This window comes from Pseudonaja textilis, chromosome 7 (genome assembly GCF_049901715.1).
Source record: "Pseudonaja textilis isolate UNSWEBS1 chromosome 7, rPseTex1.2, whole genome shotgun sequence".
Classification (NCBI taxonomy): domain Eukaryota; kingdom Metazoa; phylum Chordata; class Lepidosauria; order Squamata; family Elapidae; genus Pseudonaja; species Pseudonaja textilis.
This window is the reverse complement of record NC_141996.1, coordinates 24,223,042-24,235,324: the sequence shown is the minus strand read 5'-3', so window position 1 is coordinate 24,235,324 and position 12,283 is coordinate 24,223,042. Positions and strand designations below refer to the sequence as shown.

Sequence of the window (12,283 nt, the reverse complement as noted above, 5' to 3'; positions counted from 1 at the left end):
GTGTCATTTCAATACAGCATTAAGACAGTGGAAACGTGTAAATAAGGGTCAGGGCTTCAATTGCATTCCTTTGACTGTTATATTTTCTGTTTTGATCCTCCTACAGATACCATTAATTTCAATATACAGATATGATTTATAAAATATTAAAAAACTGATAGGCAACAAAGACGACAAATCCAAAGAAGATCTTTTTGCCATGTTATGCATATTCCTTCACTTAAGTCATCAGATCTGATCACCTCAAAACGCATTTTATTTATTTATTACTTATTTATTAAACAAATATATATGGCTGCCTAACTCACACATGGTGATTCTGGGTAGTGTAGAACAATAAAAATCTACAAATATTATAAATGCTGTATCTAACGTAACCATTTTTGGAGGAAAATTACTTATCTATTTATGAAGACATGTGCACAACAATAAATATATAAATGATCAATTCTACAGGTCCTTTAACTTAGTAAATTTGGATGCAGAAAATATATATTGATAAGAATAATCACTTTTAAAAACAAATGCAGACAAGTATTTTATAATATTCTAACCATACAGCATATTTGCCTTTTCTACCTTTATTTTTCAGGAAAAATGCTACAAAATGGTAGCATTCCATCTGTTTTGTTAGAGATATCTTGTTGGTCCTTGACAGCCTTATCATGTCAACTTTCTGCAGTAGCATAGTTTTCAACAAGGAGAAGAATAAGTATAAAACTATGCTTCCTGTGGGTATATTTTACTATGGTAGATCCTGGGGGATGATTTGTTATTTCTGTCAGATCAAACAAAGAGATAGGAGAAGAAAATAAAATACAATAACTAAAAATAAAGCAGCTGGAAAAAAAACTCAAAATCCACTCAGGCCAACATTTTATGCTAGAAAAAATCATCAAAATAATGTGAATACCAAACATCTTCAAAATAAACAAATACTGTACAGAAAATGTGTTTTCAAGATGGCAATGAAAATCAACCGTCAAATGTTGCTCATTTCTTCTACCCCTTGCATTGCTAGCATGGCTGGATATTTTTTTATTAGGGAGCAAATAAAATATGACATTTCCAAACCTTTGTAAATACCCCCCAAGTGGATAAATAATACTTTCACCTCTTTTTAAACTCAGAAGAGTACTCTTTGAATTAGATGAGTCAGGAGATAATATACAGACCAAAGTCAGTGTATATAACTGAGTAAGGATTCAAAACAATCTCACAATCATAATGAAACATTTTATTACCCAATGGGAGGTATGCAAGAGCCTAGCTACTTTTGCAAGATGTCTTGATGGCCAACAACCTGGGTGGCTTTAAATGAGTTTTACATGGTTACATAGATTATAAAATTATGAGTGGTATTATTAAGGATAGTTGCATATTGCCTCAATTATTGCTCACTTCTATCTGCTAAGGAACAAAAACAGGACATGATCATTAAAGTTTTGTGATACATCTGATTGGCTGGTACATTGGACTAGCTAGGTTTCTAGTATGCAGCAATAAAACTTCTCCTTTCATTCATTTCCTACGGCAGCATGCCAGAAAATTCTTTGGCTGCATTAGGTATACAGAGGTCCATATTTAGGTGGAAAATATTAAATCTATTGAATCAGCATGATACAACAATTTGAAAGTTTACCTCGTATATTATATAGAACTGAATATAAGGAAAACAATCTGGAAAGAACATACAAAGATCAATTGTCGAATATAATTCTTCACTAACTTTCAAAACAATACTAAGCATAAACCAACTGCATCTATAAAATGTAAATGAGGATTTGGCAGATATTTGAAACAAGAAGTGAATAAAATAAACAATCCATTTAAAATACTAGCTCCTGCAAATATACACAGAAAGAGCCTGCTTTCAATGTTTCATCTGACAAAGGTAATTACATTTGGGGCAACAAGCCAATGATTTCTATTTAGCCATTTTAATTTCATGTTGTGATGGAGGAGCAAAACATTAGTGATGTATTGACATCACTACATTAAATTAGTTTTGTCAAAACACACTGTTTGTTCAGAAGAAAAACTAACAGCAATACAATTTACGTATCGTAAGAATAGGTATAATTTTTGCAAATGCAGCTTGAAAAGCCACCACTCACTTTTCTTGTAGTTTATAAGAATGGAATTTCAAATCAAAAGTCTTCTCTAGAACAGCAAATCAAAGTTCCCATCAGTGAATTTGTATTTTACTTTATGGAAAATTGTAAACAAAATTGGAAAGGTGGATGTCTTTGTAGCAAAGCAAAGCATTAGCTTCCAGAATTTATTTTCAAGAACGTCATTAGATTTTATGTAGAATCTGCAGCTAAATGCCTTGCTTGTAAATACATTGACATGTCCAGAAAAACAAACGCATAAAAACGAAGCTGGAAGTCTGAGTGGCAAAAAGCCTTATTAATTTGCTTTTCATTGTCACTGGAGTTGTAAAATTCCCTATGGTAACCATCATTTTTGGGCATCAAAGACAAGTTTTGAAAATGCCAAATGCAGCCAATATCTTTAAAGGAATTGGGATACTTGCTTTAAATAGTTATTTCTAATACAACATAATATACATAGTTCAGGGTTGAATTATAGAGCCTTGGTATTCTCTGAACTTGATTGGTTTTTTTTTGCAGATGTTTCATTACCCAACTAGATATGATCATTAGTACTAGTGGATGTACGGTTTGTTTCCTATGTATATATGATTCCTGCCTCACTTTCTACTTTCAGTTTGATGGATAGATATATCAACAAATCAGAGGAAAACTATGGATTCACCATTTTCAGGACTCATAGTAGAGATCATAATGCAGTATCTAGAAACTGCTACAATTCTACACATAGAACCAAAAGTATAGATCTGCTTTGTAGATGACATTTTTGCAATCATAAAAAAAGAATTAGGCAAGACACATGAAACAGCCAATAGCATCTTTAAAGAAAAAACATTCCCAAGAGGAGAAGAAAACAACAACATCCAAGAGTACCCTTCCTGAATATCCTCATGAGCAGAGGAAATGACAGCAAATTAGAAAGACAAGTCTATAAAAAAATCAACGCATGCTAATCAAGTATTCCGTTACCAAAGTAACAACTCTATCTTCCACAAGAAGAGTTGTGTAAGAATATTATTCAGACAAGCACAAACATGCAGCAACCTGGAACATCAGGGAAAAAAAGGAAGCAGGCTGTTCTATACAACATCTTTCAGCAAATGGATACCCAAACCATTTTATCAAAAAGTATCTGATTACTGAAGCCACTACATTATAGTTAACAGCAGGTATTGAAAAGAATAATATGTTCATATATAAAAAACACCTCGGAAACAAACAACAAACTATTATAACATGTGGCATCACTGTAGCACCCAACTAAACTAAAGCCCTCCAAAACTTCTTAAGTGAACCAAAAGACAGTAGCCCAAGAAGAAAAAGATAAGAGTTAATTGTTACATACAATGGATTGTAACGGCCAATATTTAGAATAGATATGCCAAAGACCAGCAGAGCGTATGCATGAACACCAACTAGCAAGTAGTAGACATGATGTAAATTCCTTAATATTACAACATGAGGTTTTATACTCAGCCACAAGTTCATCTGAAAAACTGAGTATCCAAGACCAAGATAAATCCTAAAATTTTAAAAAAATTTCTCGAAGCTTGCCATTCAAACAAATCAGCCATTGAACAGATACATAGAAATAAACCATATTTACACCTTACTCAAAAGAGACAAAAAGCAAAGAAGAAAACAAGACCAGAACACATTCCTTCCAGCATAAAATACCCCAGTAAGCAGTGACTAACAATAGACAAATGATCAAACAAAAAACAATACTGAAAGAAAGAAAGAAAGAAAGAAAGAAAGAAAGAAAGAAAGAAAGAAAGAAAGAAAGAAAGAAAGGAGGGAGGGAGGGAGGGAGGGAGGGAGGGAGGGAGGGAGGAAGGAAGGAAGGAAGGAAGGAAGGAAGGAAGGAAGGAAGGAAGGAAGGAAGGAGAGAACTACAGCCCCAACAACACTGGCAGGGCAAGCTACTGTAAAAAAACAGGGAGCAAACCCCACACTCATTAGCACTGATGATATTATCTAGTTGGGTAATCAAATATCTACAAGCAAGTGATCAAGCTTAAAGAACATGAAGGACTTCATAGAGATGTTGCCCCATTTCTAAATGGAAACTTTCACACAGCTCATGAGTGGTAATGAGAGTACTACAAAGGATATTTCATTATACAAATGACAATGTGCCTAAAATAAAACAAAATAATCAAGAAATTGTATACAAAAACTTTGAAATACTACATTGTAATCAAATGTGTCCTCTAATTCTATAAATTAACATTCTTATAACCAGTATTCTGATGATAGCTAAAAAGGTTAAAAACATTGGTTGGATTTATAACGTACACCAATAGTAAAGACAATTCCAACAACATCCAGTGTCCAATGCAACTGCTGTTTACATATTAAACAGGGATACAGACTTTGTAGCAGAGATGTTTTGTCATGTTTCTCCACAGGAGAGGGCTGTCATGGAAAAGTTCATTATCAATTACTGTTATACAAGTGCAAGATGGGTTAAGCTGTCATAATTTTCTCAGCTAGAGATCCTGTGCTGTCAAAGAATGTCAACTTTTTTTAATCTGACATATGGAAGAAAATTATCTCTTATTCTGACCTCTAATTTAGTGACATTTTAATGCAATAATTGCTGTGGTTAGTGCTGTAACTATGATTTCACCTGTCAAGGAAAAAAAATAAACCAATATCCTTGAGCTGTTTATTACATTTTATCTTTCACTTTACTAAATTTCTTGGTTTTGAAAAAAGGGAAACTAGCATTACATCAGCATTCCTGTAAATGTTATCTGATGAAACTAGAGTTTGCTAAGTTTCCAATTTGTATGTATCTCTAATAGTTCCTCTCCCAACAAAGCAACATTTCATTAGACTATAAATAATATTTGGACGTAGATACAATAATTGAAGAAAAGTAGTTTGGCTTGCTCTTGGTCTGCTTTGGAATACAATACTTCTAATGAAAAAACCCTTAAGTATTAAACTAGCCTTTTATGAAAGTGTGTGTGTGGGGGGGGGATGAAATATGACTCCTCTTCCAAAGGAAGATTTCTTTTACCCTGCCTCTAATCTCATTATACAGTAAGTCACTCTTACAGTTAACCAAATCTATTAATAGTTTATAAAAAAAAATAAGAAGAACATAACTTGGTACATGTTTGCTGTCAGTACATGTATTGGTACATGTATTCTCTGTTAGGCTTGTTTTTCAGAACATTTCAGATTAAACATATCTCAACCTAATAACATAAAAATCTTCTAATAAGTGAAAAAAATAAAATTATGGAAGTGACTGGAAGCATTACATTAATTTGAAAAATGTCTATACAACATCTTATAGGTACAATAACTTAGCATCATTCATAGGAAGCTACTCCAACATTATCCAATTGGTCACCTTACAAATATACTGGGATTAAAACTCCAAGAATTTCTAGCCAAGGATCCTACAATCTAGGAATTTTGAAGCTGTGTTTTCCAATATACCTGGAGAATATCAGGCTGACTTGATCAGGAGTTCTTATATAAGGATTTGAAATATATGAGAATCCAAGGAAGAAATAAAGGTATTCTATATACGATTAATCAAATAGGTAGTCCGCAAATATGCTAACATTTTTTCCTATTCTTCTAAATGACAAAAACATTTTTTTAAATGTTCTTAAATATCTGAATGTAGGAAGGAAGGAATATATTATTCTATATTTAGTCTACAGCTACAGTACAAGCCTGATTATAGATAATCCTCACCTTACAACCAGAATTGGGACTAAAATTTCTGTTACTAAGCTAGATGGTTCTAAAATGAGTTGTACTCATTTATAGAACCTTTTGTTGTTAAGTGAACCACTGCAGTTATTAATTGAACCATATGGTCCTTAAGCAAACTCAGCTTCCCCATTGACTCAGAAGCTGGCAGGGAAGGTTGCAAATGTTGATCACATTATTTCGGGATGCTGCAACCATCATAAATAAATGCCAGTTTGAAATGCTCTAATTTTGATCACATGACTGTGGGGATTATACATTGGTTGTAAGGGGGACCTCCTGTAAATCACATTTTTTTAGTGCTGTTGTAACTTCAAATGGTCACTAAATGAATAGTTAAGTTTAGGATTACCTGTATTAGAAGGAAGCCAAAGAATAACATATAAACACATGCAAAAAAATAGAAATCCTAAAAATATAACTACTTCAGGGAGGATAATTGGAAATGGAGAAATGCTACCCTAATCCTTCTCTTCAAAAATTCTTTTCGAGAAGTTTCTCTCTTGATATGTTCATTGTTAATTTATTAAACTTTCTGAAATGGTTTCATTGAGTCTGTTTCAGAGGTGGTATTCAACAGGTTCTGACCAGTTCTGGAGAATCGGTAGCGGAAATTTTGAGTAGTTCAGAAAACCAGCAAATACCACCTTTGACTGGAGATTTTACAGTATCCTTCCCCTGCCATGCCCACCAAGCCATGCCCACAGAACCGGTAGTAAAAAAAATTGAATAACTCTGTTTGGATGATGAATTAAATTTAGATCCAGATCATTTAAAGTATTTATTTGTTAAATTTATATCCTATCTTTCCAATATTAAAATGCAAGATAAAAAATATTTCAACTTTCTCAATGACTATATGAAATTAGATACAATCCATGCAGGCCTTTAATTACCATGATATAGGGTTTTAATATCTCATAATGTACAACATAGCCTAAACTGTAGAAATGTTATAGAAATATAATGTAGTAGTTAGTTTGTGAGATAATTAAGTAATTACAGTAACTGTAAATTTCCAGATTCTTGGTTTTCAGGGGGGGAAAGCCACAAGTATTCTATTGCCTTTGTATAAATTATTGCTTGTTTTGCATAATAACAGATGGCAGATATCATAGGGCATGGAAGCTTATGTATGCAGCCTCAATACAACACCACTCATCTTGCAGCTGTTGCATCTTCACACTTTTCAACTAAAGCTGATCTTTTTATAGAATGTTTTATATTTCCACATTAATCTAATAATAATTCTTCTAAAATGAATTGAGAAGCTAGGAGCCAATACATGAAAGGACATTTTGCAGAAACCATTTTTTTTACAAAAGTACTATAAAATACTATACACATGTTAAAAGAAATCTGCATTCTTATTCACAGTTTATTTTATTCTCTGTGTATTTATTAATAAATAAACAGATAAAATCCAACATAGTATGTATAATAAATGTACATATATATGAATTTCAAAATGTCCAACTCTTCTAGTTAGTAATTTACTAAATATAACCTGTTAGAAAAAACAGGCAACCCATTTTAACTTCACTTGTTGATTAAATCAATATAACTGTAGAAAATCCAAAGGAATATTTGTAATGTCAGTGAAATTCTCCTACATCTAATCTACATTTGAATAACATATATGTTGTTTCATATTACCTCAAAACAGAAATAATTTTTTAGACCAGATTTCCATCTTTCACTGCCTTGAATCAATTATTCAAGATACAGATGAGAATTTTTGATACAACAAATAAGCTTGATCAAGTGCAGTTATAGACACATTTTTGTTCTGAGGTACAGTAGCTCTTGACTTACGATCACAATTGAGCCCCAAATTTTTATTGCTAAGTGAGGCATTTGTTAAGTGAGTTTTTCCCCCATTTTATTACCTTTCTTGCCACAGTGGTTAAGTGAATCACTGCAATTGTTAAGTTAGTAACATGTTTAAGTGAATTTCTGTTTTTCAATTGACTTTGCTTGTCAGAAGGTTGCAAAAGGTGATCACATGATCCTGGGACACTGTAACCATCATAAATATGAATCAGTTGCCAAGTGCTGAATTTTGATCACATGACTGTGCTGCAATAGTTCTAAATGTGAAAAATGGTCATGTCACTTTTTTCAGAGTCCTCATAACTTCAATTGGTCACTAAAGGAACTGTTGTAAATTATGGACTATATTATGAGATTACAAAATAAAACAAAATAATCCATTTTTAAAAAAATGAAAAGAAGTAATTAATAATTTTAAGATACATTTATCATAATTGAAGGGAAAAGTGTGAGCCAGAGGTACTTACTTCTCTGAGAACAGGATCAGTGATACTGTCAAGGTTTATGGAACCTTCATATGTCAAGTAATGGAAAACATTAAGTGCCCGCACTGCTTCTGGCCCTCGTTGCTTATAGCCAAATATGAGATCAATCCACTGGTGAAGCTGACAAGATACAAATTCACTTTCCAGAGCCTAGAAATGAAATCGAGATGAAAAAGGAAAAAAAATGTTTCTTATATAGATATCATTTTCTTTTTTCCAAAACCAGTTGCATAAGATGTTCTTCTCAGAATTTCCTTTAAAATTCTTAATATGCTTGCTATGAACTTTGTAAATACATGTTTTGGTGAGCTTTTATTGGCATTCAGTTCTTCATCTATGCTTTTTGCCCTATTGAGAGCTTGTTGAGAAACCTCAATAGAAGTACTAAAAATATTTATTTTATGTTATAGAGTCTAGCGCAATCATCCAAATCAAAGCATCTTTGATTGAACCAATTGAGACTCAACTTTAAAAGAACCAGTTAAGGGGACCCCGCCATTTCCACATATTATTGGTTCAACTGTAAAAATTAAAATATGCTTTTCAGATTCTTTCTAATGTCTCCTGAACTTTGGAATGACAAAAGGTATAACTTCCTTTTAGGTATTTCAAGAACACTATCATATTTCCTTTTAGTTTTTTCATCTCAAGGTTAAACATGCTCTAGTCTTTCCAGCTATTTTTAGAGGTTTTGTTATCTGATGATCCTTGGTACATTCTTGGAAGCTGTTTCATTGTCTCTGAAACCTTCAAAGTTACATCAAGATTTAGATACTAGTTGAGTGGGATCTGACCAAGCCAAAATAAACTGGAACTATTATTTCTTTTGGGTTGGACATTACGCTTGGATTGATGCAGGCTAAATAAATAAATGAATATGAAATAAAATTACAGTTGCTTTTATCACTCTGTTGATTCATATTAAGTTTACACTTCCTATCTCAAGATCTTTTTCACAAGGATGATAATAGCAATAGTAATAGCAAAAGCAAACACATAGCTGTATTTAGGCTTATATTGTATTATATTAGACCACCAATAATCACGTCAAGTATCTTTCCTCACATACGAGAAAAATTTAATTTTTCTTTCAAAATGAAGAAATGTGTATGTGTATATGTGTGTATATATATAATAATAATATTATTCCACTTTTGAGAGCAGGCATCATTTAATTTGTCCTGCTGTGTTCCCAGCAAAATGTGACAATAAATCTTATCTTATCTTATCTTATCCCATCCCATCCCATCCAATCCCATCTTATCTTTAGTCTCTTACTAAATTCCCTTCTGTCACATTTATCTACCTTGTTAAAAAAATATATTCCTATCCCTGTCTACCATATTTTCAAATTAAAATAAAGGCAAGTTATAAAATTAAGAATACTAACGAGCTTTAGGGCTTTTTAATGGCTATGTAATTCTTCAAATGCAGCGAAAGTCTTTGTTCCCACTCCCAATTCATTAGAATATTTGTTAAAATCAACTTTGTAATGCAATGGATTTCAATCAGTTTAAAAAGTACTATTCCAGATTAGCTGGATTGTAGAGCACAAACTGTAAAATTTTCTTCCAATTTTTCTTCTTTTCTTCCAATTACAGATTAAATTTTACAGTGTGTAAAATTATGCCATTTTTCTACTCTTGAAGAATGGTGTAGATGTATATTTAAAACAAACCCTGATTTATGAATTTAAACATTACCAAGTTATTATGAATTTCATAAAACGAAACTTGGGTGGATAGAGATTTTGAAGTCTTATGTTTTATTCCTGCCTCAGCCATTTTTTCAATATTTCTAACACTAACCATTTGATCTTGCATTAACCATTTTATACATGGACCATGAGCATGAAGAGGTTTCAGATGGAAATTATTTAGAATAAAAATGCATGCTCAGTTTAGTAGTAGAAATATAGCCTTGACTAAGTCAGAGCTATATGATTTTATTTGCCAGAAGTCTTCCATACTAGTCTGAAAATTACATTACGCTAAATATGAGTTAAGAAAAATACATCCTGCAAAAAATTAGCTAAACAAAATAAAAACTTACAATCATTTTTTCTTCTTAAATCATTGTTACAATTGTTTGCCCTAGTAAATGGAAGCTAGCCAAACTGTATCCAGTAAATTTTGCTTCAGAATAAACAAATATAGGATTATAAAGAATGGCAGCAATTCTAGATTTGTGTGTGTGTATGTGTGCGTATGCTCTCATTAAACAAGATTGTGAGGAATTACATCATTATTATATACAATGTTTTTTTTATTTAATAGACCTTGATGTAACAGTCATCAGATGTAATAGATTTTCCATTATAAATGCAAATGACATAAATGACCCAAATTTGTAATTTGTGGTAATAATATTACTGCAGGTAATACAGTTGTACAATAGGCAATTAGGAATAATGAATACCTCCCTTAATTCATTAATTAGATAAAGGTTTTACTGTATGTTATTAATTACATTTTCTCAAAGGGTGCTGTTACAGAAAATACTGCACATGTTACTACCGATCTCTTTGGCATGAAGAAGAGGCCATCACAAGTTTAAAATCAATAGGCAAATTTATATGGAGAACAACAGTGTAGGGGTTGATGTTTTATAGTTTGTTCATAAATGATACTAACTTAGAGATACAGAATAAGCTAGCCTACTTTGCAGATGACAAAACTAAACCTGATTTTTTATTTCAATTAAAATTACAGTAAATTCATGAAATTCTTATTTAAATCTAATCAAATACTCTAAATATATTTATTATTTTTGTTATGTGAATGATTACAGCTTTATAGTAACTTTTGAAGGAACTTTTGAGAATCACATCCAAGGCTTTGGGCAAATATAGAAGCTAAAATACTGTATTAGGATTATTGAGATCCTGATTTAAGTAATTATTGAACAAAAGAATCTATTGGATTACCTATACTCATTTGGCTTCCTTTAATCAAATAACTGTGATGACCAAAATATCACATTCAAATGTCATTGTAAAGATAAAATAGAAGGCAAAGATGGAAAATATGAAGGACAAGATATGAGTAATGTGCATAAATAGATGACTGTTTAAGAAGCAAATTGGAAGAAAGAAAATATATTGAATATGGATGTGATCTTGGACTTTTATAAAATGTCTGTATACTCTATCTTTCTAAATTACAAAACTTGTATATTAGGTAGAGGAAGGCATTTCCTGAATCTGAAAGTACATTTTCTGTTTGTTATATTCAGCACTGCAATTTGTAGCATACTACAAACTGTGCCTTAAATAATCAAAACATTGTCATAATTAGTCTTGGATTACAACAGGTCATGTCTTGAAATTACAAATGCTTGCTTTAAAGGCTTTACTGTGTCTTTGTGTGTTTTACATTACAGTTTCTTACTTTGATTTAACATGCTTGGATTGTTTCTGAACCTGTTTTATTTCAGACTCTCATGCCACCACAAGTCTTCTGGGATCAAAAAGCTCAGCAAGACTACGAAGTCACATCTGTGAAAAGCTTTCTTCCCTTTTTTGTAAACTGGTAGATTATGATTGATGAACCCAGCATTAGGGTAATGTTAGCAGGAACACTTACTGTTTCTGTCCTCTGTGACATCATTGAGGTCAGGCCATAATCATGTTAGCATTGAACACAATGCTTTATTAATGTTTCATGGCTATGTCAGTAGTAATCAGTCCAGCTTGCTATGGATAAATTAAACTGAGCCAACAATCACTGATGTATAAATTGAATGCTCTTAAAATCCACTGAAACACATCCTAAAAGTTACTGAATGTAATCACTCCTCTAGCCTTTTAATGAAAGCAATTTGTACAGGATTTTTTCCCAATAAGAGATTATTTCTCAGTTAAACATATAAAATATTATTATTTGGTTTGCAAAATGCTTTCTAAAATAGATAGGATCAAATTATTATGTAGTACTACAGTATTCCTCTCATATATAGGAGACCAATACAAACAGAATGGAGCTTAATAATATACACCTCACACATGCACACAAAATCACACACATATGTACATATACTGTTAAATATGAATGCACCATTAATTTATGAATTTAAGAAATCAGTAATCATTAGTGTCCTCTAATTTTCATG

The 12,283-nt window shown here is 31.9% G+C and overlaps 1 protein-coding gene across 2 annotated transcripts in view; it reads right to left on the bottom strand.

The window, feature by feature from the left end:
• Positions 1–12,283, bottom strand: part of LOC148125269 (neurobeachin-like) — a 178,710-nt gene that overhangs the window by 30,216 nt on the left and 136,211 nt on the right. For both annotated transcript variants that reach the window (XM_087937243.1, XM_087937244.1), the window contains exon 12: positions 8,156–8,323. In XM_087937243.1, coding sequence (XP_087793369.1) covers positions 8,156–8,323 — 168 coding nt within the window. The remainder of the gene's footprint in view (positions 1–8,155; positions 8,324–12,283) is intronic.